Source organism: Cephus cinctus, unplaced genomic scaffold (genome assembly GCF_000341935.2).
Source record: "Cephus cinctus unplaced genomic scaffold, Ccin1 Ccin1_scaffold0564, whole genome shotgun sequence".
In the NCBI taxonomy this organism is placed as follows: Eukaryota; Metazoa; Arthropoda; class Insecta; order Hymenoptera; family Cephidae; genus Cephus; species Cephus cinctus.
In genome coordinates, this window is record NW_014333216.1 from 837,858 (window position 1) to 862,398 (window position 24,541).

A 24,541-nucleotide genomic window follows, 5' to 3' on the forward strand; every position below is an offset into this window, starting at 1 on the left:
CTTTGCACTCGGGACTTTGGAAATTAATTAAATATCGTACTAATTGTTTTAGGGTGTTTTGGAGTATGTTGTTGGTAATACTGAGTAATGTGATATATTATGCATTTTAAGAGATGGCTGACCTGAGACATCGTAGCACCATCTAGTCCTTATTTTGACAGTTGTTTGAGAAAAGGTTAGAATCAAAGATAAATTGTGTACGACTGTTAAGGAGATTATCCGTGACTTTCTATGTACGATGGAGGAAGTGGACAATATAATAATACATTCGTTGAGACAAATAGGCTGGTAAGTTTTTATCACTTTACGGAATCATTTATAGATTGACCAACGGAATTGTATTTTGTCTTATAAAAGAAAAATGGGTGGCACCGGTTTTGCTGTTGACACTGAAGTTCCTGAAGCACCGACTGGATATTAGTTTCCTTTTTTTTTCTTCAATTTTCTACGTATATTTAGGAAATTAATGTTAATTTATGCTATCGTCAACTACATCAATTAAAGACACCATTTATGTCATGTACCAATCAGCGTTTAAGAATTTTTTGATACTTGCTGCCTGAAGTTGCATCGAATCTGAAGCAGTGAAGAATAAATTATTGGAATTACCGATATTTTTCGAATTTCAATTATTTCTTTATATACTTGTACAATTTTATATAAATTTAAATAATTTCAAAAGTATAAGAGAAAATTGTCGCAATTAGGATTTGAATAATAGAGTTAAATAAATCTACGGACGTGCAATTATTATGTATTATTTTATTCTATCATATCGCGCTTTAATTTTGTTCATTAATATTATTAGAAGATCTTTATTATCCAAAAATAATTGTTAATACTTTATTTGAGAGAAAAAAATTTCTGTCAGAAGTGGGATTCGAACCCACGCCCTCAGAGAGGACCAGAAACCCCGTATAAACTCAGCATGAACTGAGAAGGATCGTACCTTGAGTCTGGCGCCTTAGACCACTCGGCCATCCTGACATTTGACTTTTCACATGAAAATTTAACAGATATTCTTAATTTTTTAATATTTATAAAGTATTTCTTGAATATTTGAATACGTAAAGTTTAATTAATATTTATTGGATTACATAAAATATTTCACACGTGCGATAATCATAATCAAATAATTTATACAAAAAATTATACTGTTGTTATGTTATTGCAATTTATTTTTATCATGGGAAAACAAAAATAAAGTATGTATACTATCTTGTATTGTTACCTTATTTCAATTATTTTCACAGCGATGTAGAAGACAATATCACCAACTTAAGTGGCTTTCAAACTGAATTAGTCATTGATGCGACTGTCAGATGTCTTAATATTATACGTCCTGGTCTTGGTTTATCCACTGTTTTACCAGAAAATATGACTGCAAGATTTCGTCTTGGTGCTGCATTAGCACAAGCCTGCTTGGTAACTATAATACCTGTAACAATGGTACATCTAATGACATGGGATTATTAATCTTTTAAAATTCTATGTAGGATCTCGGCTACAAAGGTGACATTGGGTATCAAACCTTTCTCTACAGTTCAGAAGTAGATCTGCGTCGTGTGTTCATGTTTCTTATTGAAAAACTTCCAAAAGAGTGTGACAAATCTTTAAATGAGCCAACAAGCCGTATTGCACTTCTTGAGAAATCTATTGCCTCTACAGTAGCTAAAGATCTGTCTTCTTCCTGGCTTCCTCCATACTGTCACAAACAAGGTCCTCATTGTCGTGGTAGAACCACTACTGCTTACAACAGTATCGAGTTAGATCTACCAATAGCTGGCAAGGATGAAGGTGTAATGCATGTTTAATTATTACTCTGATAGGAGACTATTTTTTAAGTAACTTTAATATCCTTACCATTGTTTTATCTTCTGTTATAGATTTTCAGAATTACTATATTCACTATCAGCGACCAATCAATGAACAGGCCTCTAATCAACGTTTGTTACCTTCCGTGATCTCGCACAACGCTAGATTAATTTATGGCAAGCCTACAGACATATTGGAAAAACTTGATTGGCTAAATGAGCAGAAAGAGGAATTCGGTGAAGCAGTACACGAGAATCAAGAGATCCTTAGTAGATTCACGCTCAATGAAAGATTACAATTTGCTAAGGTAAATAGAAAAATAATTTGTCAGTAAAAATAACTATTTTTGTATTTGTACTTTTTGTACAGGATAATATTACCGAAGAAAAAAGTCCTTTTACGGAAAGTCCAGTAAAAACACCGGTAGGAGTTTCGCTAACGAAAGAGGAGAAACAGGAGCTTGCAGTAGAAAATGCAAAAATGGAATGCGAGACGTTACGCAATACAACAGAAGAATTACAAACTGAAATTCGTAAGCTCAATGTCAAACTTGCACAGCTTACAACAACGCGACAGGCTGAAGAAAAGGAATTAGCCGTACGACAGGAACAACGTAGAATCAAAGCGCGAACGTATGATCTTTTACCGGATGGTGAAGAGAATATAAAAAAATTGGAAGCTGCCATTGAGGCGGGTGCAAATAAATTAATTCATTTAGCCAATCAGTGGGAGAGACATCGAGGACCATTAATTGAAAAATATCGAGACGAAAGAGCGAAATATTCTAGCAAAGCTGTAAATATATGTCATTTACATTTGTCTATTTTAGTTTTCAGTAATCTAATACATTGTTTTTCTTTCTTTCGATCAGAGCGCGAGCCAGAAAAAGGTTGACGAATTAAAGATATTGAGGGACAGAGAACAGGAACTCCTGGAGGAATTGCGAAATAAAGATCAGCAGTACGCACAACTTATGGCAGATGTTCAAAAATTGCCAAAGGAAATTAATCGCTCGGCCTACACTCAAAGAATTTTGGAAATTATTAATAACGTCCGCAAACAACGTGACGAGATCGACAAGGTCCTCGCCGATACGAGAAAAATACAAAAAGAAATTAATACTCTCACAGGGCGATTAGAAAGATCTTTTACTGTTGTGGATGAGCTTATATTTCGTGACGCTAGAAGTAACGAAGCTTCCAGAAAGGCTTACAAATTATTGGCGACGCTTCACTCAGACTGTAGCGAATTGGTCGACCTCGTCGAAGAAACTGGTGCAACGATAAGAGAAATTCGTGATCTTGAAGAGCAGGTACGATCATTTATTTTTCCTTAGTTCTGATATAAAAAGAAATACAACATTATGAACGTAATTTCAGATCGACTCGGAGTCAACGAAAAATGTTGGCGCAAATTTAGAGAGGATAACAGCGGATTTGAAGCAAATGAAACAAGAAACAGCAATCTTGACGGCACAATTGCAAAATAAAAACTCGTGATCCAAAGCGGGAATGCAAAAAGTTCGCTGGCGATTACGAGAGCACCGTTCTATAGCAGGGATTATAAGTGGCGCTTCTTGTTGATGAACTCTTCTGGAAGCTTCAACCATTACTTTGTTAATAAGGAGGGATTTTATTACTTGAAAGAATACAGGAGAGCAGGAGCTTTTCTAAGTTTTTTCGTACGGCCTGAAAGATATTCTCTACATAAGGAGATCTATTATTATTGTTAAGGAGCACTACTGTAAAGAAAAAAACACTATGAGAAATATGAGCTTGATTTGTTGTATAATGAATATACGAAGTATATGGAAATTCGTATTAGAAACACGAAATTGTGAATTATTTATTTTGTAGTAGGAAATTTATTCCCAGGATAGTTACGTAGAGTTGCAGGAGGTAAAACTCAAAATTATTGAAGTATATGAAGAATTTTTTGGTAACTTAAATAACAACTTTTTATTCTACTATAATAGCTCAATTATTCAAGATCGTTTGACAATCTGGGGCGGTACATAATTTTCATCAACACGGAAGACCCGCCTCGCCTGTTTACTCGTCATGTCTATCTTTTCTTCTTTACTTTCCAACTTTTCTATTTCAAGTTCTATTTCTTCCTCTTGTTCGAAGAAAGTTAAAATACGTTCACGTTCCTCCAAGTCTTTCTTGATTTTTTCCACGTTTTTCAGTCTGGCCTGCTTTTGCAATTCATCCAAGTGTGCTTCAAGTATGGATTGTCTTGTCTTTTCCCATTCATCGTAAATCTAAAAATGAAATATAATTGTAAAAACTGTTTACATTTTATCGATTCATATTGTGAAAAAATTATGTCATACTTCGCACTGTTTTGAGATGTCCCTTTCTGCTTGCAGTTCAATCGCATCCTTGACTCTTTTTTCAATGATTTCTGTTAAGTTTCCTTTCTTTAGCGATGCACCATTGAGATTTTTTAAATCATCCTTCAACTTTTCAATCTTCTCTGCCTCTTCTGGTACAGTAAATTTGTCTAAGTCCTTTTGAATTAATTCAAGAATTTCTTCATAAACACCATCTTGTTGACTGGACCATTCTTTGATCAATTCTGACAATCGATCATATTTTCCAAATAAAATTAAACCACGCAAACGCAACGTTCTTCCTAGTGTTGTATCATCCTTGATCTTTTTACCAAAGAAATCTAAAGTTTTCCCAACAAGATGTCTAGGTTCCACAAGATCAAAATGATCATCGAAATATGGATTTCTAAGATAAGGTACTCTTATTTTTATTTCCTCTGTATCATCAACTTCTGGCTCAGGCAATTCCCAGCCGATAGGATTTTTTAAGAACATGTGACATGAATATACAGCAAGTGCATTGCAGATAGGATGTTCATCATCTTCTTGGAGCATTAATAGTGAGGCAACATTAGCAGCCAATGCAAATTCCTTTTGTTTGATAAAGGTGTCCATAAGTAAATTGAAAGTGAAATGGTCTGGGAAGATCCCATAATTTAATCGATCATGTAGAATTTCAACAACCTCTCCTGCTTTAGGAGAATTCAAGAAAGCTCTGATGAAGGCGTGTGATGTGGAAGGTAGTACGTTACTCGCCTCCGGAGTCAAACGAACACGATAAACTATATTCATAAGTTCTTCTAATTGCTCATCAGTAATAATAGCATTCGCAAAAATATCAACGTCAATTCCGCTACATTTACCGACAGTTTGAAGCTTTTGATCCAATTCGTTGAAAAATAATGATGGGTCGATTTTCTTGATGATCGGCGATTGAAGCCGGCGATCCCAAGCTTCACGACATTGATATGCTTCAGATAGAAATGTTCTTCTCGCACGAGACACTGATTTAGCTTGACCTAGTATTCTTTTGCCGATTTGCACTGTTTTCCACATCTTTTTCCTATTAAATCTAATGTGACGTTCGATATTGTTTCATACTTCGAGAAACACTGCACGACTATTTTTCAGGTTATGAACAGTTTTCAATACAAGAAGGTTAGGTTTACTACTAACAGAATAGGTTAGTTCTATAAGATCGAAAAAAAAACCAATTACAGACGTGAGAAGGTTCCGCATTTTTAAACACTTTAATACGTTGATATTTGATTATTAAATATTTTTAATGTCAATCATGAGAACAATTCAATAGTATCTTAGTTAGCATCATTGTTTATTATAAAAATTGCCATTGAACTTTTTAATACATTTTTAGAGGTTATACAATGAACAATTAGTTCAATATTCGACTAATTTCCTGTAATTTTTAAATATCAAAATAAGAGTTATAATAAGTATCTCTTTAGGATATTAACTATTGATATTTTCATAATGATATTTATTTTATTTATGCTCATTTACAGGTTGCAAGATGCAGAGCCTTACGTCCTGTGTACAAAGGTTGGCCCTTTGTGGGAAATTAACAATGAATAATCAGTTGTTAATATCAAATGTTGGGAGAGTCCTTGGTGCACCACAATCGTCGCACATACATACCTCATTACCTATTCAAGGTTCTTGGCTCGATTATACAAAAGGTCCACAGAAATGGTTAAAACATAACAGGACAATATTTCCCCCACAATCGCCTGACGAGGAACGGAGGCCTGCAGTAAGTTTGAAAAATCAATACCCCAAGAATAATAATATTAAAATTACTTGTAAGTGAAAGTTCATATCATACGATATTAATTTTTTATATTTGTTTTAGTACGTTTGTCACATGAAGACAAACATAAGATACAGTCCTAAAAAAATGTGGTATATTGCATGTTTTGTACGTGGCATGTCCGTCGATGAAGCTGTAAAGCAATTAAATTTTGTATTAAAGAAAGGGGGAGCAATTGTAAAGGAAACAATTTTAGAAGCTCAACAACTTGCAGTAGAGAAACATAATGTAGAATTCAAAAGTAATTTGTGGGTTGGTAAGTATTTTTTTTAACTATAAGAGAAATAATAAAGCATTATTGGGACTATTATATCACTTCGAATATTTCTGTTTAGCTGAATCATTTTATGGCAAAGGTGTAGTTTATAAAGGTTTTCGGAGGCATGCAAAAATGCGTGCTGGTGAAATTCGTTATATACACAGTCATTATTTTGTTCGTCTTGAAGAAGGCAAGCCACCAGCAAATTACTATCTGAATGTTCCAAAGAGTAAAGACGAAATGTTGCAGAAATGGCTCGAGGATATGCGCAAACGTAAAATCATAAATTCATTGTAATGTGTCATAAGAAATATTTACACGCATAAGGGTTAGATTTTAATACTGTATGTAATAACAAATAATAAAATTAGTAATACAATCAGTGCATACTTTTATTTAATCCTGTAGTAGTTTGTAGGATTTCAAAACAAATAAATGAAATTTTGTTGGAGGTTTTGATGGAGTTTATTTGACTTAGCAAGAAATGCTTAGTTCACAGTATTCTAAACATGTTTACAGCTTCAACTTTGTTCTCCTCCAGTGACGCCTCTTAGCGTTGTAACTGTAACATAATAGAAAATAACAGTGAAAAACAATTCTCAGTACATACACACTGAACGTAATATTAAAAACTAAAAGAATTTTTATTAAATAATGAATATAAAAGCTCTCACTTTATTTGACAACAAACAGTACATTTATAATTATGTCTATTACATACTCTTTAAAAAATTCAAATCAATCAACACAATAAGGTTACAAGTTGCGAGCATAAACATAACCTCAAAAAGTCACCTGAAGCTTGATTAACCCTAATAATAGATAAATTGAAAAATAATTTCAAGGATGGAAAGTATGTGTATAATTGTTGTCGATAACTGAATAAGAATTTTCATATTACTCACCGAATTGTATTGCCAGTACGCATTCTGACCCATTGTGGAATTGGTCTGTTCTGTTTCAACTTTTTTGCAAGCTTTCGCTTGATAATGAATGTTTTGTGGGCCGACTGAAAAATAAAAATCAGTTAATTAGAATTTGTATATTTCACCGATTAGTTGGTTTAATAAATTTATAGTCGGATGTCAACGATTTATTTGGATTTTTCCAAATAGATAGAATACCCACCATGTTCACCCTGTGACAACACGCGAAGTGGAAGAGAATTCAGCCGGCGCATGAGCAGTGAATCTCCTTACTACGCTAGTCGAAATGTTTTCAGTTTACACAGAATTTTCTATATATTCAATAGCATTATGACTACAAAATTGCAACAAGACTTTTTCATATCTGATAAATTTAATGAAATAAGAATATTTTAATTACCTTTAATTTCTAAGAGTGAATTATCACAATGATTAAAATATAGTTCTGAAATGGTCTAATGTACGTCGGATGGCATAACTACTTGGGATTCAGTAAACGATTCACGAAATTGTTTATAAAATTTAATTTGTTATTTATTTTATAACAAGTCAATTACGGGTATTATTATATACGGTTGGTGTGTGTTTTTTACCATCACTACAAATATTTAAGATATCAATAGAAAATGAAAAAGACAATTTCTTATTATAGTACAATGCATAAATTGTAATCAGTATGAAACCATTGATGCGTTTTGTTTTCAAATAATTTATAAAAAACTTTACTAAATGATAAATCAATTTTGAAAATATTCATACAGCAACATTCGCATAACGGCTATTCATTAAATACGAATTATGTATTTCTTCCTCTTCGCGAAGCTGATCGTGCATCGTGAATCGCCTCCTGGAGATTGGTACATCATAAACAGCCTCTGGTTTGGCCCGAGGATAATTTTGTAATTTAGACAATTTTTTCACATTGGATGGTTCTACGTGATTCCTATCATGATTTTCTTCTATCGTAGAGATTCCAGGTTGGTAGATAGAATCCTCTCTGATGTAATAACGACGATCATTTAAATGTGGAAATTGGTATTTGGAATTTCGTTGCGTATAAAAGGGATGCTCAGCAGCTAAAGTTTGCATAGAAGAATATCGCAAAAGAGCATCCCTCTTCATTAGAGATACATTTCGATTCTGAAAAGTCGTAAGTGTTGTGTCTTCTCGAGGATTTTCAAAATTAAGATTGTCATTACCCACCGACTGCACAGAATTGACTCGTATCATACCGATATTGGATTTAGGGCGGCTGCTCTCTCCAATCTTTGGAATTCTCGTGATGCTCGGATTTTCAAAAACGTCCAAGTCGTCGTTAAACTGAGTTTTCGTTGTTTTTTTCGATTTTCCACGGCCAAATATCGTCAGTATAGCATTCTTCAAAGACTTTCTCTGACTCGTCTTCTTTGGAAATTGCTCGGAGGTATAAAGGTATTTATCAAAATTTGAATTTTTATTCGCTTCCAATGACATTGCCTTTTTTGACTTATCATTTCTTCCGTTCCAGGGCACTGCGTAAATATGCTGTGTACACTCTTCATTGGTTCTATAATTTTCCGATTGACGTCGCAATTCCAAACTCTGTCTCCCACGATAACCACTAGGTAATTCCAAATACTCCACAGACTTACGTGTCTTTTTGGATCGTGGTGATTTCGAAAGTTTCAAAGGCACGTCGATAGAATCACAAGATTTCGATGATAAGGATGATCTCCTGTTGTTCAAAACTTCCTCCTCAAATAACATTCTTTCAAAATCCTCTTCGGATTGGCACCACTTTTTCGAATCGGTATTTTCCCTTGCATAACACTTTAAAAATTCATCGTCAGCTACACATTCGCCATAATCGTTACGGTTTCGTTTTTCCAAAGTGGCCACGAATCGTTTTACAAAATTTCGTGATTTCGGAGTAGCCGATACAGTTGAAGAACACTCGAAACCTTTTTCAAAATTCTTAAGGACGTCACTGGCTAAATATGTCCTCCCAGTCTTGAGGTCAAAATTTTGAATATCCGCATTCATTTTTATTCCTGTGAATTCAAGCACGGGAGACAATGAAGAGTATAAAACCAAAAGGTACAAAATTGTGCACTTTTATTAATTATTATTAATCATAATTAATTAATATATTATATTCTTACCTCAGGTTCGAACAATCTGATTATCACTGTGTGATCTCTGTTAATCGACTGCTCGGCAATGTATAACTTTTCGACTCTCACGTAGATAGTCTTATAAACAGAAGAGGTCGAGACGTCCTCATCTAAATTCCTTAAGGTTTGCTTACACTGGAGTAAAATTCTTTAACGATACGAATGGTATATTGGATAGAGTATATTATCAAGATAGCTTTAGGCAAATAGCTTGTCTATCAGGTATACAAAAGAAACTTAGCTTTTCATTTTTCATAGAAAAAGATAAATGAAATACACGAATGGAAATTGAAAATCAATGAACCAGACAATTTTTCAATTTCACCATTTTATTCTTACATACATAAAGAGAATTGTCGATATACAAAGTATGTATAACATTTATCTATAATATCAATCTTGATTAACTGCATGCTTATAATTAAAATGACAGTGGTACACATTTATAAATAAATTAAGAACATCAGACTATCAGACTGTTGATTAAGTTAAAACAATAAATTAAGAGCTTGCTAAACGATACAAAAATTCTGCAAAAATTATCTCATCAAATCATGAATCTTCATAATCATTATTTCAACCATTTCATAACTAATGAAACGTAACTGATTGCCATTGTTAATTCAAGTCCTATTAATTCTAAACATTGACAGTCATACGGTCTATTCAAACAAATATGTCCAACAGTCAATTAAAGCATTGATAAATGTACTAATTAAACAAATCTCTCAATGTCCAAGTTACACGTTCTCAGCAATGCAATTTATCTCAATAAAACTATTTAGTATTAAATAGTAGCGAGATACCCTTGCTACAATTTACACACGTGTACAATGTTACTTAGAGCGAATCAAATTAATTACAATTAATATAGTGACTTGATTTTATGTTGTCTCATCCCGTCTTCAACGAAGGTCTAAATAAATTTTTAAAAGTGACAAAAATACTATGAGTATAGATTAAAGTCAAATTGTACCGAGTCAAATGATTTAAAAATATTCCGAGCGATGAGACGAGTCAAGAGAATTTTTTTAAATGATCATAGTGCGTTGTCTGACATAGCTACGAGGTCGTGACGATGATTTAAGTGTCGAGCACTTCCGGTACATAGCAAGCTCACTGACAGGACGAGTGAACAGAACGTCTTCTAACCAGGATCGATCAGACGACGAGACAGCACTGGATCTATCAGAATATCCTGAATCGATGACCCGAGTATCATTGGTCCTCAATAATTTAGTTGAATATTTTTTGTCGTAGGTACTACCCCAAGAACTCTGATCATCATCAGTCATTCTACGAATAGGACTCATACAGGGAGACTGACGTGGTCCACTGTTACCTGAGATTCTGGACATCATACTAAGAAGAGAGCTGGTCCTAGGCAGTTTGAATCTGTTCATTGGAATCCAATACACGCCATCTTCATCTATGACTCCAGTGCGTGACTTTCTTCCATCATTCTCTTCCGGTTTAATGTGACCAAGGTCGTAGGTCAATTCTGAAAAGGGACTTTTGATTGGTCTCGTCTGATCAGTATCACTGTCAGTACTCTTGAAGGAAATTGAAGTCGATGATTCTGATTTGACTTCTTCGTCACTTCCGGTATTAAATCCATCCTCTTCGGGAACGTCATCCAGTGGTAAACATCCGTCAATCGTTGGCTGCTTGTTATTTTCCAAGGCGTAAACTAATTTTTTGACAAAATTCCTGGATGCTACGGCTTCTTTGTTTGAATTTATTGTTTGTTTACAGAGCTTTTCGTTGAGTCCCTCAATTACCTCATCAACAAGACTCTTTTCGGTGCGGATGGACGACTTCACGATTCTCTCCAGAGTCGTTGACTTTTTTTTAGAGTTCATGAACTTGGTACCCGGGGATGCTGTGCCGCAGTCTCCTGGTATTTTACAGTTAGATGGAAAACGTTTACGGAAAACACGTACTACACGCTCCGCGCTTGTTGGCACTCCTGGAACGGATGCACTTCCTATCATGGGTACTGTGGTTATGTAAGTTGCTGTAGTTATCGGTGAAGCATCTGATATATGATTCGTGGATTCATATCCGGTTCTGCAGTCTTGACACATATTATCAGTGGCCTCATTGTCGATGTTTGATTTTTCCCAAAGTATAATACGAAATGGAATTTTTTCGGTTTTTGAATTCTGAGGTGATTTCAGCGAATTGGGCGACATTGCGAAGAACTGCTTTGAGTGATTTTTCGAATCTGGTGTCTGCATTTGGAATATTGATTTTTCCTGATCGCCATCTTTATTCGGTAATAACATTTTTGCTGTACCAATTCGCAGGGGATCTTCTAGGATTAACACTTTTTTCTTATTTTCAGTGTTCTCGGCGATACTTAATCTTCTTCCATTGTTTACCAGGAGCAATTTTGGGGACTTCGCGTTACCCGAGTTTCCATCTCGATCATCCGATGGTATCTTCAGGCCACTTTGTAAACTCGCTATTAGGCTTGTTAGATTTCCATTGTGCAAAGGTTCGTCGGGTGAACTGAACTTTTTTCCACGCTCGATGGACTCGATGAGAAGTGACTTTCCTGATGTAGTTTGTCTTCTTGGAAGATTTGGAGATTCTATCAGAGTTATATTCGATGATGCCAATGGTAGAGCTGGAGTGCTGCAACGTCTGTTACATGGATGAGGCGGAGTCGAGGGCAAGTGTCGAAGACTTTTGCGAGTTTCTGCTCTCTCGAAGAGACGCAGCTTCTCTTTTATGGATCTTCCCGTAGTGCTCAGACGGCGGCCATTTTTGTGCAACGGAGTGGATGCGATAGCAGGGTGTTCGTAATTTTTGGAATAATCCGAAAATGTTGAGCTACAGTCCAGTGATTTTTCGGCAACAGGTGACGACTCTCTCTCGTTTTCCAAGATTTCGAAAAACTTCGAATTCCAATTTTCCGAATTGTTACTGTCTTGATTCGTTATATCTTCTTCGGTCAATAGAGATGTAAAGTCTGATGTGTTTTCGGTATTCCTGGTATTTTCGAAAATGCTCAATCTTCTTTCGTTGCGTGAAGTTTTGAATTTTGAAAGACTCTCTTGAATCGATGATTGTTTTGTGGACTCTGACGATCGTTTCTCGTCCAGAGACACGAAACCTGATGACTTTTCAGTGATTTCTGGGGAATTTTTATAATTTCCGTCATAGTCTGATCTGTTTGACGAATTTTTAGAATTTTCCAGATTTTTATTGACGCGCTCGGGCGTTTTTGATTCTGAATGTGACGACGGAAATATTATATTTATATTTTGTATTTTTCGCGATGGCGAAATTTTTGGAAAAGTTTTGCTTATGTAGTTTGAAGCTTTTGGTGGTGTATATTGTATTAGCTGTAGCTGCTTCATTTCTGTGTCCTCGAAGGTTTTTCTGAGTCGTGCCACAGATATTTCACCTGAACGCTTTATTTTGTAGGTCCCTGGAAAGTAATAATAAAATTAAAACTTGGATCTTAATTTTCAATTAAAATTAAATAACTGCCATTTTTTAATTTTAACATTTTTTCTTACCTGATGGGTTTCTTGATTCCAGTATAGGATTGTTGCTTCGACTGTCATCAGCGTTGAACGACATATTATTAAAGCTAGAATTTGGCCTCCAGGCACGTGGACGTGATTCGATTGGTATATCACTTTTTAAAATTTTAGGTGGACTAGATTTCTTGTTTAAGTACCAATCAGGGATCGAAAGTTTTTTCAAAGAGCCTAAAACCTTCAGTTCTGCTTCCGTCAGAGGTCTTTCATTCTAAACAGAAATAGAAAAATATTTAAAAAATGAGAAACCCAAATTTCAAAAAATAATACAAAATACAACTACTATACACGACCTGCTTTCCTGATGCCAAAAAAATATTATCAGGTAGCAAAAAATTCTTTTTCCAGAAATCAACAATTTTAATATTTTAATTAAAACCAGAAAAATTAATACTCACGTTCCTCGTTTTCTGATTCCAGGTATTTTGTTGCACTGCCACGCCAAAATTCCCGTTCTTCACCATCTTACGATTCAAGAAACCAAAGTAATGGAAATGGAACAAAAAAAATGTGTATCTTCAATCACAAACAGAAATTATTATTTACACTCGTTGTACATCCAGTACAATTTGAATTTAAGAAGAAAACAAACACAAGGTACACACTAATAATTTTCCAAAATATATTAATTCAAGTTCAAACAGCGAAACTGACAGAAAGTAACTAACTGATTTCTCAAACAATCCCTCTATTTAAGGGTTGCGATTGACCAAGTGGTGGGGAGTAAACCACCCAATGAGAAACAGCGAGCAACAGAGCCGCCAAGACGTCTTGTTCATAAACCAGAGTATTAAAACGACTATTGAAAAAAGGTCAGAATTAGCAGCCAATTACTACCTGGAGACAATAAGAGTGCCCTCTGACCCCGTTGCAACGGTGCATCCTAATAATTCGCCAATGGGACATCACAGAAACAAAACAGAGCGGCACTATGTATAAACTAAGCCCACGGGTCAGGGGATTTTCTCCAACTCGTTATATTACCTTTATTTAATTTTATTACTCAGTACCAAGTACCCGTAGCAAATTTCCATAATTTTCGAAGAATTTTCCTACAAAATATTACAATTACATTTGCACCGTTAATTAACACAAGATACCAATATTTACTGGATTAAAAGTTCCCTGCGCTCGGTACAAAACAATATTAATACATATATTCGTATATACATATGTATACTTAACTGTCAAATAAAAATATTAGAACCAGTGCCATTGATTTATTCTGCGCAGAGTACATAAATCACGTCAATTGAATATCAATGCTAATCATACCTATATTAGTCTTACAGACTTGTGCGGTAAACATACAGAAAATTGAATATAGAAAAACGTTTAGAGTCTTTCTGGGTAACATCCGAGATAAGGAGAAGAGAGAAGAATAAAACATGCTAATCTAAATGCTAATCATACCTATATTAGTCTTACAGACTTGTGCAGTAAACATAGAGAAAATTGAATATACATAGAAAAACGTTTAAAGTCTTCCTGGGTAATATCCGAGATAAGGAGAGGAGAGAAGAATAAAACAGGAAGTAGAGAGAGAAAGAGATAGTAGAGATCAGAGGAGAGCCTGAATACGAGAGGTTAGAGAGAGTTGAATAAAAAAAAAGGAAGACGTCCAAGAGAAAAGGATAGAGAGAGAGAGAGAGAAGGCCAATAAGAGAACGTGGATGGTGGGAGAGACTCTGGGTTCTTTCTCGCATAGTTCTTTAGTAACAAACTGATTTACAAACGGTACCGACCTCTCGACTCTGCCATGTCGCGGTGCAGTCAAAGATCGTTAATGTTTTCTTAATTAATTAATGAATGAATGTAAAATTTTTTTTGTAATAAAATATTGAAGAATTAAAGAAGGCAAGTGCGGCGTGAAATTTTAATAACTTTTATGATGTTTATTTGATATTAATAATTAATTAAATAGGTGCGTCTGGTGACAGTGATTATTATATTTATTATTTTTCTCTAAGGATGATATTTAGTTATCATTTTTCTACTGAAACCCGAATAGCCTGTGCTTCTTGTATGGATTGTTCAATTTATAAGTCATAACCAGGTGCACCTTATATACCTGAGTTAATCCACGTTCGTTCGGTTCAAGGTGCTGGGAATCGCAAAAGCCATAAAATGTCCCGCTAATTCGAAGATTATCATAAAATTAGCAATTACGGAAAATCCCTGAGGGTCTTTCGGTACGCTGGACGATTTACCGTAATACGAAAAAAATGTAATGGTCAATGTCAGGCGATATTTGAAAATGTTATTTTCAAATATCAATTAAAAATTTTTAGAGGTGTAAAATTATGTAAAAATTCTCAGCTCACGGATTCTGACGTATGTTTTGTGAAAATTTTGACATTCATGTACAGTCGCTTCAGGTGATTTTTGCGATAAAACTCCTGGAACTGGACACACGAATTCCAAAACGTTCACGAGCAACGTGATCGGCATGTGAGAATTTTCAGATGCCAATTCTGATCGGTGATGACCTGAATTAGTGGGAGGGAAATTGAATTTAAAAGAAACGCGTTGCCCTTGACAATGTTAAAAATAAATATACCATTCGAAATTTGTATTCAAGGTAAAAGTGAGCGTCGAAATTTTGGTTATTATTTCAAGGATTTTTCATTGAGAAATATATTGATGACTGTTGAAAAAATTCATTTGGGCAGCTAGTGAATTTACCAATTATGTATTGCGACGTTATACTTTCGTTGAAAATGGCGTTATGAAAATTTTGAAAAATATCACATGACTAAGTTTGTTCAGGATAAATTTTTAAAAGTATGACATTAGGACCGCGTGAGATAATTGAAAGGTGAAAGTCACTCCTCAAAGTAGAACACGCCGAGTGACTCTTGGGTCCGACATTGAAAAACATGCCCATGAAATATTTCAACTACATTCGAGTTTTTTGCGGTATAAGAATTCACGGGAAAGAAGTGTAGTCTGTAAAAAATGTGAAAAAATAATTTTTCCCAGCATTCCTAGGACTTATCCTTTTTTTATTTCGTTACAGGCAGAAATTGGATAGAAACAATGGTATTATTAATTCAATCAGCGACGTCACGTCTGGGACATCGCTTGTCACGATCATGCCGATCGTTATGTAGCGAAACACTGAATGCAACGGGTCATGTGACGTCGTCTATTTCCGGAGACCTTGATAGGGCCCAATCGTATGATCTTGTACCAGGCCCGAAACCTATACCGATTTTGGGCAACACGTGGCGCCTTCTACCAGTCATAGGTCAATATCAGATATCGGACGTGGCTAAAATATCTCAAATGTTTTATGACGAATATGGAAAAATCGTTAGACTGACTGGTCTGATTGGTAGGCCTGATTTATTATTTGTCTACGATGCCGATGAAATTGAAAAAATATATAGACAAGAGGGACCCACGCCGTTTAGGCCATCTATGCCGTGTCTTGTTCACTACAAGAGTGAGGTTAGGAAGGACTTTTTTGGAAAATTGCCTGGAGTTGTTGGAGTGTGAGTTTACGTTTGATTTTGTGTATATATCTATACAGTGGAATAGATAATTTATGCATGCTTCATTATACGTTGATTTTTAAATTTATTTTAATGATTTTAGACACGGGGAACCGTGGAGGGAATTTCGTACGCGGGTCCAAAAACCAGTTTTACAACCTCAAACTGTACGGAAATATATTGGGCCTATCGAGGTGGTCACTGATGATTTTATTCAGAGGTACGCGATTTTTGGTCTTTTATATCGATTGGTCATTCAAGCTGGATATTATTATTTTTCTAGAATTGAAAAAATTAAAAGGGACGATTGTGAACTTCCGGCTGATTTTGATAATGAAATACATAAATGGGCTTTGGAGTGTATTGGCAGAGTTGCGCTCGATGTCAGACTTGGATGCCTTGGTGATAAGTTACCGCTAGATTCCGAACCGCAGAAAATCATTGATGCGGCAAAGTATGCTTTGAGGAACGTCGCCGTTTTGGAATTAAAGGCGCCATTTTGGAGATACATTCCTACGCCACTTTGGACGAGATACGTGAAAAATATGAATTATTTTATCGAGTAAGTTTTATCATTTTTAAACTTGAATTCAAAAATATATAAACAGGTTTTTTTTAATTATTATCCAATTCTTTCTTTTTAAGAATTTGCATGAAGCATATAGACGTCGCGATGGAAAGATTGAAAACCAAAAAAGCTTTGAGCGAGTTGGATCTGTCGTTAATCGAAAGAATTCTGGCAAAAGAATCTGATCCAAAAATGGCATATATTTTGGCTCTTGATCTAATACTAGTCGGAATAGATACGGTAATTTTTTTTTGAATCGACGAAGAAAATATAGAAAAAAAATTTTATTTCACAACGTTATCCAATTGAAATTTTCATTTTAGATTTCAATGGCAGTATGTTCCATTTTGTATCAATTAGCAATCAGACCGGAAGAACAAGAAAAGATTTATCAAGAATTAAAAATGATACTTCCGGATCCCACCGTGTCGTTAACAACAAAACATTTGGATCAAGCAGTATATACAAAAGCATTCGTCCGTGAAGTGTTCCGGTAACAAAAAACTTCTAATTAACATAATCAATCAAATTTCGATATTAATTAAAAAGTAGTATAAATTATTATCGACAGAGTATACTCCACTGTCATTGGCAATGGTCGTACCTTGCAACACGACACTGTCATCTGCGGTTACAAAATACCAAAAGGTGTAAGTTACAGGCAAAATATTTTTATATTGAAAAAATGTATATACTTTCATTTCTAAAAAAAAACAGTTGCATCCTTAAAACTAATTTTGTCTTTTCAAATTCAGGTCCAAGTAGTTTTCCCCACATTGGTAACCGGAAATATGGAAGAATACGTAACGGATTCAAAAACCTTCAAACCTTCTCGTTGGATAAAAAACGATAATAATGAAAAATTGCACCCATTCGCATCATTGCCTTATGGTTATGGCGCCCGAATGTGTCTGGGCCGAAGATTCGCCGATTTAGAAATACAAGTCTTACTAGCAAAGGTAAGCAGACTAGTGCCTGAATATAAACCTATATTATTTTTTAATATATCCCGATATATAATTATTCTCCATTTTTATATTTATAGCTCATCCGCTCTTACAAATTGGAATATCATCACCAGCCTCTAAAGTACAAAGTGACTTTCATGTACGCACCTGACGGTGAACTCAAGTTCAAATTAACTAAGCGATAATTAATGTGAATACTATCCTTGACATATATTCATGTTATATATGGACACAATGTTAATAGTCGTATACGAAACAATGTATATAAATATTATTAAATAATATAAAAATCACTAGGACATACTCGTGATGTATAAAATGTTTATTAAAGTAAAAAAATTAATATTAAAACAATAATATAATTTTTATTTTTATTTTCACATCTGTAACTAACTTTGATTTTACTCTAGTTTTTCGTGACTTACGTAGTGTCCAGTCGACTTACAATTAGATCGATGTACCGTGAGTACAGGATAGAAAGGAAGGCGGACAGTCAAAATGATTTGCGTTTTTATAACAACCTTACAGGAAATGCTAACGGTCGTCCAAATCCTTTCGCCTCGTTGCGCTTTCGGATACGGTCGTGCAACCTCTATTTCTTTCTCTCTCTGTCTCTCTCTCTCTCTCTCTCTCTCTCTCTCTCTCTTACAGTTGCCGTCATGTGGATCGCCCGGAGACTTCTCATCAGTCACGTCTCTTTGTACTTCGCGCTCTGATCCCCACACGGGATTGGATTCGCATACACTTCTTCACGCGACATCTCTTGTACGACTATCTCTTTCTCTTTCTCTCTCATACCTTTTTGTCATAGATATTCGTTCTGCCAGAGTCCGACGGCATCGACGCTCTCACTCACTAGGTACGTATTCGTGCGTTCTCTATCTTGCTCGCACTAATAGGTTTCCATCGGTAACGGTTCACCGTTGATAGAGTTATGTCTCATTGACGGGTAAAGACTTATTATAATTTTTATATGTAGTTAATAAAATAAAAAATTTTAATCGTTTGCAATGACAATAAATTCGTAGCGACTGTTAAAAGAAGGTATAAATTAGACTGTTTATCTGGTGATAAATTTTAACTTCAAGGGTCCTTTTGGCGTGTACATCGGGTCTATGTGATAATCCAATTTATCGTAATGATATTCCAGCTTGTAAGTTTGAATGATCTGAAAGAATGTAAAATTACATAGGATGCAGATACGTTATAATTGATAAATAAATTAGACAAAAATTATTGTGCGTTTTTACATCGTTACTATGCTTATACGGAATTTCTAGGTGCACATTAAACAACACCGTGATGTGTATCGAAGGGAATAATAATAACTATGGAGAAACTTTTCTCTGACGCGCGATAAAATTATGAAGAAAAAATAATCTTGTGTGATTCAAATGATGGTTCAGAAAAGTAGGAATTTTGTTGGGGGGTTTAATTGACTATTGTTACTCACCTTACTAATTACTACAGCCATTTCTAAATCCGCGAAACGTTTGCCAAGACACATTCGTCTTCCGTAGCCAAACGGAAGTGAGGCAAACGCGTGGAGAACGTCATTTCCGGTCAACCAACGTTCTGGAAGGAATTCTTTACTCCTTGGGAAATACTTGTCCTGATTACTGATAACGTAATGCTGGAATACTACTTGCACCTGACGGAGAAAAAAGTGATTTTTATTGATAATAAAGATTATTTTATTTATTATCGTGCAACTTTTTTTTTACCCCTTTTGGAATTTGATAACCACTGATTATCGTATCTTTTGTCATACAACGTCCATTTCCAATTACTACTGGATACATTCTGTTTTGCAAAAGATTATGGAATTATTATGTATATGTATGTAGTGGCTGGTAATTACGACTACGTTAATAATTACCGTAAAGTTTCCTTTATGCAGGCTTTCAAGTACTTCAAATTGTCCAAGTGTCTTGATTCCAATTTTTCATTCCGTTGCGGAAGGGTACGTGCCACCTCGTCGAAAAGAATTGCCTGTTTTTCGGGATGCAGTGCCAATTGATAAAGTACAGATGCAACAGCATTCGACGTCTAAGAAGAAGTAGAAATAACCTTATTTTAATAATTTGCTAAAAAAATTAAAATCCAAAAAAATTTACCGTGTCGATCCCAACTAAAAATAAATCCAGAGCAAGGATAGAGGCCGTTTTCGTGTCGTTCTCAACTGCCAAAATTTTTTCCAAAATTGATAATTCTTTTTCACTATCCCCACTAGTTTTTTCTCTCATCAGCGCAGCGTCCGTATACTTCCTGGTAATACTAAAGTCAAATGCTATTAATTAATATATAAAAAAAATTTTTAATCAACAAAAATTTATACCTACTCCACTATGACGTCCAGAGCGTTAACAAATTTTTGCCAAGTGGGTGTATTGAATATTTTCCAAAATGGTATTTTCAATTCCAACACACCCACATTTTTGAAGAATACATTTACGGCATCTATTAATTTTTGCGTCTCCAACGGTGCGTCGTCGTCTAGGCAACCGAGTCTGACATCCAGCGCTACATTTGCAATTGCTAAAAGAAAAGGATTGGAAGAAAAATTCAAGCTTTAAAATATTTCGAGTTTAATATCGTAAAGAGAAACACACGTGTCATGTGTGGAACGTAACAGTCACCGTAAAAAATGCTAAGCACATCATTTGAATATTCTAATATATGCTAAGGAGAGTCAAAACGAATCGTCGAACAAGACGAGTACTCACATTCTAAGGACCATTTATGAATTTCATTGAGAAAGTCATCTGGCGTTTCGTCATTTTCATCTTTTATTCTGTCTATCCTGTAGCGTGGGCGTGAAGGAATAAAAAAAAAAGTTAATGGATAACACAGAATTATTTTGCCTATAGACGTGATGGGATACCATGGATATAATAGTATATACCATATATATATATATATATATATATATATATATATAGAGTTTATTCACGAAAAACATACCAGCTGAAGTTGGAGGCGATTGAACAATTTTGTTAATCGACGCCTTGTTACCAAAAAAAAAATGAAAGAATGTGAAATTCATGGGTAAATCAATGTTACGACGTTAAATTTAATTTTTGCAATGATGCCACCCTGCTATGATTCATGAAATCACCCATTCGCGGCCAATCTCAGCTGATGCTTCTGCCGTGAATAACCCTGTATACACACGCGTAAATGAAAATATATCCAAAATCATATAATTATATATATATATATATATATATATATATATATATAGCATAAAGAACGTTCCATTTCTTTTAGAATAGTTTAGCAGGATTTATTCTCCATTCAAAAGACTCAATAGATAATAACGACTCAGTCTACCGTCTGATTTTGGCTCTGGCAGCAAGTTTGAAATTCGATATTGAAGAAGTCCTAAACGAAATCAGCAAAGAGTATAACTTCGTACAATGGCGACGGGCAAGTCTTTAGTGCTGTCAGAATGGGGTCGTAAAATCGTCGAAGCAGAGGCGCGTCTCTTTAAGTATACCATACAAAAGCTAGTAATTTCTTAAGACATAAAAACCTGCGAAGAAACGATTGGCTGGCCTCCTCAATAGCACCAATGTACATCCTAGCTGATCGTGGCTGCAGCATCACTTGTTGCACTTTACTTCGAAAATTATACCAACTTTCACCGTGACTGAAAAGAAAGGCGTACAGAGCGCAGTTAGGTGTAGGAAATATATTGTGAGGTGAAAAAGCCAAGTTATATATTTTGTATGAAGTGGCATTTTTTCTTCACCTTGAAATTTACCTAATCGTTAAAAAAAAAAAATACTCACACGCCAATGACTCCTGCATTGTTACCAAAATGTTCTTTGCGCAATACGTGCTTGTAGTAATTCAAAGATGGCATGGAAGGACGATGAGGCATTTTTTCCTCCTGACGAAAAATTCTCTCAATTTCGCTTGCGTCATAAATAAATACCATATCCGGTCTTCCTAAAAGACCTTCAATTTTCACTATGTCACCATAGACCGCGTGAAGGCACGTGGAGACTTTGTCTACTTCTTCGATTTTGAAATCGCCTGAAAGTATTAGGTGACGATTGGCTAAATAATTATATAAGGTTCGAGATGGATTTGCTATTCGAAAATTATTATAATTAGTTTTCAATTAATTAACAAAATTTAATTAATATTTATTACCAATATAGGGAATGAATCTCCATGTATTGCCAAGAAATGGAATTGGTTTTGGTCCTGGAATTTCTGAGTATGGACGGATCCCGCACGAGTGGGAATTCTCTGAATGTAATTCTGTAGTCATTGTATTTAATGATCTAGAAAGGATCCTTGGATCCTTTGAATAGATCTTTTTAGAAAGTACTAACAGACTCACGAATTTTCTTGAAGACATGATGGATGCTGGAATATATATATATTTTTTTCACTTTATTTAATTCCATGATTTTTACACGTTCAATTCACTATTTCTAGCTTCTGTCTGTCAGCCTACATAAGCGGGGTAATGTAATCAGCCTATATATGTAATTTCATCGTGACTTAGCAAAGTGGTAAACATAATTGAAGAAAATGTCTTTCAAAAATAACAACCACAAGTTACTGATTATCTTGATTTATAAATCGTAAGGTAACTCCTACAAACTTTCACGATGGTACCTGACCCAAATTTCTATTGAGATTATAAGTTTGAAATGGGACCTGATTCTTTTTTTTTCTAATGCCACGTGGCATTTATTTGTCTGGGTCCAGCCGTAATAAAATAGTCACGCTATATGACGGAGCGGTTAGATGAGCTTTCCAAAAATATCATCGTAGTTCAATATCAGGTGAAAATTGAATATAAAAAAAATAAAATTATTTTATCACGTTTTTCACTTGAATTTCTAACTCATAATTACTTTACTGCAGACATTTTTACTGTTAAAACGTGACAGTTTAGTATTAGGTCAAACGTGAATAAAAAAAAAAAATTAAATTACACTTGTGTCACTTGAGTTTCTAATCCGAAAGTAATTTCGTGCAGAAAACTGTTTGTATTACAATATGATTTGACCATAAAAAAATTATTATTTTAATGTGTGAAACTGGAACGAATGGAACCAGGAACTATTGAAGGTCAGAGTATGCTATTAGTTAAGCATGCACTATTTTTTTTTAATAACATATATAAGGCCCAGATCCTCCTTTTTTGCAATGTCATTTTTGGCTATAATTATATGTTACCTGTTTCGGTAGAATTAATTAGAAGCTAAAGACGCCCACCTAAAATTTTACGAAACGCACAGATCGGAAGCGAAGACACGGTTTTCTTTTAGAGACTAATTGCTTCCTCATAGAGGAAGCTATGTTTTTATGAAAAATTTTTTTTTACAGATTTTCATGTTAGAATACTTAACATGGTCTAAAGCGTCAAGAAAAGAAATTTAGAAAAAATGTCCGTGTGTGTGTGTGTGTGTGCAGGGCTTCGAAAATTCAATTGCCTCTTACTCAGTAACCGTTAGAACGATCGGACTGAAATTTGGCACGCAAGTAAAGTAGATATCCCTCTTTAAATGTTGCGATTTTTAATAAAATATATGCAAACATTCAATTTTTGTCATTTAAAATTTTTTGAAAAAAGGGCGTGGTCGCTCTAACTTTCGTAAAGGTTCGACGATTTAGCTAAATAATTCTTCATAACTGAAGATACGTTCAATGTTGTTTGGTATTGAATTTCGACAAGATCGTTAAAGCGGTTCAGATTTTACGTGGTTTTGAAATTTTAAAAAAATTATCGTTATTGTTTTGTTTTTTTTTTACGTTATTTTTAATTTTTTATTCCTGTAAGTACCAATGTTCAATTGCATATAACTCGCGAAAATAAATCAAAGAACTTCCTCATAGTGAAGGCTTTGTGAACGAAGGAAAAGAATCAAGAAGCAAAGTGTAAGATTCTACTTTGCATCATTGTGATAGAAAAAACCAAGTAAAATAATGAGGAAGCAATTTGCAAGGTTCTACTTTGCACCCTTGTTTTTTTATTTTTTCACGAATTTTTGAAAAAAAAATTTCATTGTGTTTTTGCGGACAGTCAAGTTACATTTAATTTTTATGTTTGGCGTCTCTCATTTATATTCTTTAAATATTGTCATTATGATATGTATATATATATATATATATATATATTAGTTAATCAGTAGTGAAATTTTAGGGAAGTCGATCAATTAAAAAAATTATAATCTCGTAATGTGATTAACGTTAATTCATAAAGTGAAATAATTATCTACTTACCAGTATTGCTCTTTTTTAATAATAACAATCCGTATCTAAAGAGAAAACAATCACTTGTCGATATTTTATATTTTAACAAAACAGTTTTTGCGATAACTGTAACATCACGTTGTCATTTTTCTATTATAAATTATAAACTTTCTTCAATCACAGATATTTGAAACTGAAGAATCGCCTTAACGTCTTCCGCATTATTTGGCGCGAATTCAAAAAAATAAAAAAAATTAAATAACTAATATTAAAACAAGTTAAACAATTAAATTTTACTGACGAATTTTTAACGTGTTATCAGTGTATATTCAAAAATGACAATTTGGAAACAAAATTTTCTACAACAGATCTCTTGTCAGTTGGGCACTGGTGGGTTTGGATATCGTAGGAATGGCAAA

General features: G+C 34.5%; 9 protein-coding genes and 1 non-coding gene across 22 annotated transcripts; 4 read left to right on the plus strand and 6 right to left on the minus strand.

The window, feature by feature from the left end:
- Positions 1-99: 99 nt before the first annotated feature.
- On the plus strand, positions 100-3,649 carry LOC107268506 (coiled-coil domain-containing protein 22 homolog). The gene is made up of 7 exons (XM_015741339.2): positions 100-288; positions 1,254-1,425; positions 1,497-1,797; positions 1,887-2,122; positions 2,185-2,610; positions 2,687-3,127; positions 3,195-3,649. Exons 1-7 carry the CDS (start codon positions 239-241, stop codon positions 3,312-3,314), a joined length of 1,746 nt encoding a protein of 581 aa, XP_015596825.1. The 5' UTR covers positions 100-238; the 3' UTR covers positions 3,315-3,649.
- Trnal-caa lies at positions 866-987 on the minus strand. Its single transcript has 2 exons — positions 950-987; positions 866-910 (listed from the first exon to the last, which is right to left on the minus strand). It is a non-coding gene; the product is annotated as a tRNA-Leu (tRNA).
- Positions 3,650-5,287, minus strand: LOC107268507 (28S ribosomal protein S27, mitochondrial). Its single transcript, XM_015741340.2, has 2 exons — positions 4,151-5,287; positions 3,650-4,078 (listed from the first exon to the last, which is right to left on the minus strand). Exons 1-2 carry the CDS (start codon positions 5,204-5,206, stop codon positions 3,800-3,802), a joined length of 1,335 nt encoding a protein of 444 aa, XP_015596826.1. The 5' UTR covers positions 5,207-5,287; the 3' UTR covers positions 3,650-3,799.
- LOC107268511 (39S ribosomal protein L22, mitochondrial) lies at positions 5,253-6,619 on the plus strand. 5 transcript variants are annotated; one of them, XM_015741349.2, is made up of 4 exons: positions 5,253-5,333; positions 5,674-5,921; positions 6,021-6,234; positions 6,314-6,619. In XM_015741349.2, exons 1-4 carry the CDS (start codon positions 5,285-5,287, stop codon positions 6,532-6,534), a joined length of 732 nt encoding a protein of 243 aa, XP_015596835.1. In that variant the 5' UTR covers positions 5,253-5,284; the 3' UTR covers positions 6,535-6,619. The 5 variants fall into 5 exon arrangements, with proteins under 5 accessions (XP_015596835.1, XP_015596834.1, XP_015596830.1 ...); XM_015741348.2 differs by having other exon boundaries at positions 5,261-5,281; XM_015741344.2 differs by having other exon boundaries at positions 5,327-5,380.
- On the minus strand, positions 6,605-7,522 carry LOC112494485 (60S ribosomal protein L39). The gene is made up of 3 exons (XM_025085818.1): positions 7,366-7,522; positions 7,143-7,246; positions 6,605-6,799 (listed from the first exon to the last, which is right to left on the minus strand). The coding sequence occupies exons 1-3, from the start codon at positions 7,366-7,368 to the stop codon at positions 6,751-6,753; spliced, it is 156 nt and encodes a 51-aa protein (XP_024941586.1). The 5' UTR covers positions 7,369-7,522; the 3' UTR covers positions 6,605-6,750.
- A 150-nt stretch (positions 7,523-7,672) lies between these two features.
- On the minus strand, positions 7,673-9,436 carry LOC107268508. The gene is made up of 2 exons (XM_015741341.2): positions 9,305-9,436; positions 7,673-9,193 (listed from the first exon to the last, which is right to left on the minus strand). Exon 2 carries the CDS (start codon positions 9,183-9,185, stop codon positions 7,917-7,919), a length of 1,269 nt encoding a protein of 422 aa, XP_015596827.1. The 5' UTR covers positions 9,186-9,193; positions 9,305-9,436; the 3' UTR covers positions 7,673-7,916.
- A 164-nt stretch (positions 9,437-9,600) lies between these two features.
- LOC112494484 lies at positions 9,601-13,998 on the plus strand. 2 transcript variants are annotated; one of them, XM_025085817.1, is made up of 3 exons: positions 9,601-9,684; positions 13,291-13,467; positions 13,568-13,998. In XM_025085817.1, the coding sequence occupies exons 1-3, from the start codon at positions 9,615-9,617 to the stop codon at positions 13,807-13,809; spliced, it is 489 nt and encodes a 162-aa protein (XP_024941585.1). In that variant the 5' UTR covers positions 9,601-9,614; the 3' UTR covers positions 13,810-13,998. The 2 variants fall into 2 exon arrangements, 1 of the variants encoding a protein (XP_024941585.1); XR_003059921.1 differs by lacking the exon at positions 9,601-9,684 and adding an exon at positions 13,101-13,195.
- On the minus strand, positions 10,234-13,400 carry LOC107268590. The gene is made up of 3 exons (XM_015741513.2): positions 13,269-13,400; positions 12,847-13,081; positions 10,234-12,755 (listed from the first exon to the last, which is right to left on the minus strand). The coding sequence occupies exons 1-3, from the start codon at positions 13,332-13,334 to the stop codon at positions 10,348-10,350; spliced, it is 2,709 nt and encodes a 902-aa protein (XP_015596999.1). The 5' UTR covers positions 13,335-13,400; the 3' UTR covers positions 10,234-10,347.
- Positions 13,999-14,592: 594 nt separating the features above from the next.
- LOC107268586 (probable cytochrome P450 301a1, mitochondrial) lies at positions 14,593-18,257 on the plus strand. 6 transcript variants are annotated; one of them, XR_001537873.2, is made up of 9 exons: positions 14,593-14,727; positions 15,890-16,367; positions 16,471-16,587; positions 16,651-16,929; positions 17,013-17,175; positions 17,259-17,428; positions 17,488-17,585; positions 17,691-17,894; positions 17,981-18,128. XR_001537873.2 is itself a non-coding variant. In XM_015741505.2 (9 exons), exons 2-9 carry the CDS (start codon positions 15,910-15,912, stop codon positions 18,086-18,088), a joined length of 1,578 nt encoding a protein of 525 aa, XP_015596991.1. In that variant the 5' UTR covers positions 14,593-14,727; positions 15,890-15,909; the 3' UTR covers positions 18,089-18,257. The 6 variants fall into 6 exon arrangements, 5 of the variants coding, with proteins under 5 accessions (XP_015596991.1, XP_024941523.1, XP_015596992.1 ...); XM_015741505.2 differs by having other exon boundaries at positions 17,507-17,585; positions 17,981-18,257; XM_025085755.1 differs by having other exon boundaries at positions 15,894-16,367; positions 17,507-17,585; positions 17,981-18,257.
- On the minus strand, positions 18,249-24,541 carry LOC107268587 (probable cytochrome P450 49a1). Of its 3 annotated transcripts, none has more exons than XM_015741509.2 (11): positions 24,153-24,541; positions 22,065-22,283; positions 21,698-21,944; positions 21,439-21,555; positions 20,630-20,706; positions 20,246-20,441; positions 20,021-20,180; positions 19,783-19,952; positions 19,628-19,706; positions 19,357-19,554; positions 18,249-19,071 (listed from the first exon to the last, which is right to left on the minus strand). In XM_015741509.2, exons 2-11 carry the CDS (start codon positions 22,273-22,275, stop codon positions 18,964-18,966), a joined length of 1,563 nt encoding a protein of 520 aa, XP_015596995.1. In that variant the 5' UTR covers positions 22,276-22,283; positions 24,153-24,541; the 3' UTR covers positions 18,249-18,963. The 3 variants fall into 3 exon arrangements, with proteins under 3 accessions (XP_015596995.1, XP_015596994.1, XP_015596996.1); XM_015741508.2 differs by lacking the exon at positions 24,153-24,541 and adding an exon at positions 23,106-23,238 and having other exon boundaries at positions 18,932-19,071; XM_015741510.2 differs by lacking the exon at positions 22,065-22,283 and having other exon boundaries at positions 18,932-19,071; positions 24,153-24,261.

Bases quoted from the DNA above. Each gene is read 5' to 3' on its own strand.
- LOC107268506 (XM_015741339.2), top strand. From the start codon at position 239: ATGGAGGAAGTGGACAATATAATAATACATTCGTTGAGACAAATAGGC. The intron at 1,426-1,496 runs GTAACTATAATA...AATTCTATGTAG, and splicing joins CATTAGCACAAGCCTGCTTG to GATCTCGGCTACAAAGGTGA. The intron at 3,128-3,194 runs GTACGATCATTT...ACGTAATTTCAG, and splicing joins TTCGTGATCTTGAAGAGCAG to ATCGACTCGGAGTCAACGAA.
- LOC107268507 (XM_015741340.2), bottom strand. From the start codon at position 5,206: ATGTGGAAAACAGTGCAAATCGGCAAAAGAATACTAGGTCAAGCTAAA. The intron at 4,079-4,150 runs GTATGACATAAT...TTTCATTTTTAG, and splicing joins ACATCTCAAAACAGTGCGAA to ATTTACGATGAATGGGAAAA.
- LOC107268511 (XM_015741349.2), top strand. From the start codon at position 5,285: ATGAACAGTTTTCAATACAAGAAGGTTAGGTTTACTACTAACAGAATA. The intron at 5,334-5,673 runs GTTAGTTCTATA...GCTCATTTACAG, and splicing joins GTTTACTACTAACAGAATAG to GTTGCAAGATGCAGAGCCTT. The intron at 5,922-6,020 runs GTAAGTTTGAAA...TATTTGTTTTAG, and splicing joins ACGAGGAACGGAGGCCTGCA to TACGTTTGTCACATGAAGAC.
- LOC112494485 (XM_025085818.1), bottom strand. The intron at 6,800-7,142 runs GTGAGTAATATG...ATTATGTTACAG, and splicing joins CGTACTGGCAATACAATTCG to TTACAACGCTAAGAGGCGTC.
- LOC107268508 (XM_015741341.2), bottom strand. From the start codon at position 9,185: ATGAATGCGGATATTCAAAATTTTGACCTCAAGACTGGGAGGACATAT.
- LOC112494484 (XM_025085817.1), top strand. From the start codon at position 9,615: ATGAACCAGACAATTTTTCAATTTCACCATTTTATTCTTACATACATA. The intron at 9,685-13,290 runs GTATGTATAACA...TTCTGATTCCAG, and splicing joins GAGAATTGTCGATATACAAA to GTATTTTGTTGCACTGCCAC. The intron at 13,468-13,567 runs GTACACACTAAT...CCTCTATTTAAG, and splicing joins AAGAAGAAAACAAACACAAG to GGTTGCGATTGACCAAGTGG.
- LOC107268590 (XM_015741513.2), bottom strand. From the start codon at position 13,334: ATGGTGAAGAACGGGAATTTTGGCGTGGCAGTGCAACAAAATACCTGG. The intron at 13,082-13,268 runs GTGAGTATTAAT...ATTTCTGTTTAG, and splicing joins GGAATCAGAAAACGAGGAAC to AATGAAAGACCTCTGACGGA. The intron at 12,756-12,846 runs GTAAGAAAAAAT...ATTACTTTCCAG, and splicing joins GGAATCAAGAAACCCATCAG to GGACCTACAAAATAAAGCGT.
- LOC107268586 (XM_015741505.2), top strand. From the start codon at position 15,910: ATGGTATTATTAATTCAATCAGCGACGTCACGTCTGGGACATCGCTTG. The intron at 16,930-17,012 runs GTAAGTTTTATC...TTTCTTTTTAAG, and splicing joins AATATGAATTATTTTATCGA to AATTTGCATGAAGCATATAG. The intron at 17,429-17,506 runs GTAACAAAAAAC...TATTATCGACAG, and splicing joins TTCGTCCGTGAAGTGTTCCG to AGTATACTCCACTGTCATTG.
- LOC107268587 (XM_015741509.2), bottom strand. From the start codon at position 22,275: ATGTCTTCAAGAAAATTCGTGAGTCTGTTAGTACTTTCTAAAAAGATC. The intron at 20,442-20,629 runs GTGAGTACTCGT...CTTTTCTTTTAG, and splicing joins TCATAAATGGTCCTTAGAAT to CAATTGCAAATGTAGCGCTG. The intron at 19,953-20,020 runs GTAAATTTTTTT...ACTTCTTCTTAG, and splicing joins TTTTAGTTGGGATCGACACG to ACGTCGAATGCTGTTGCATC.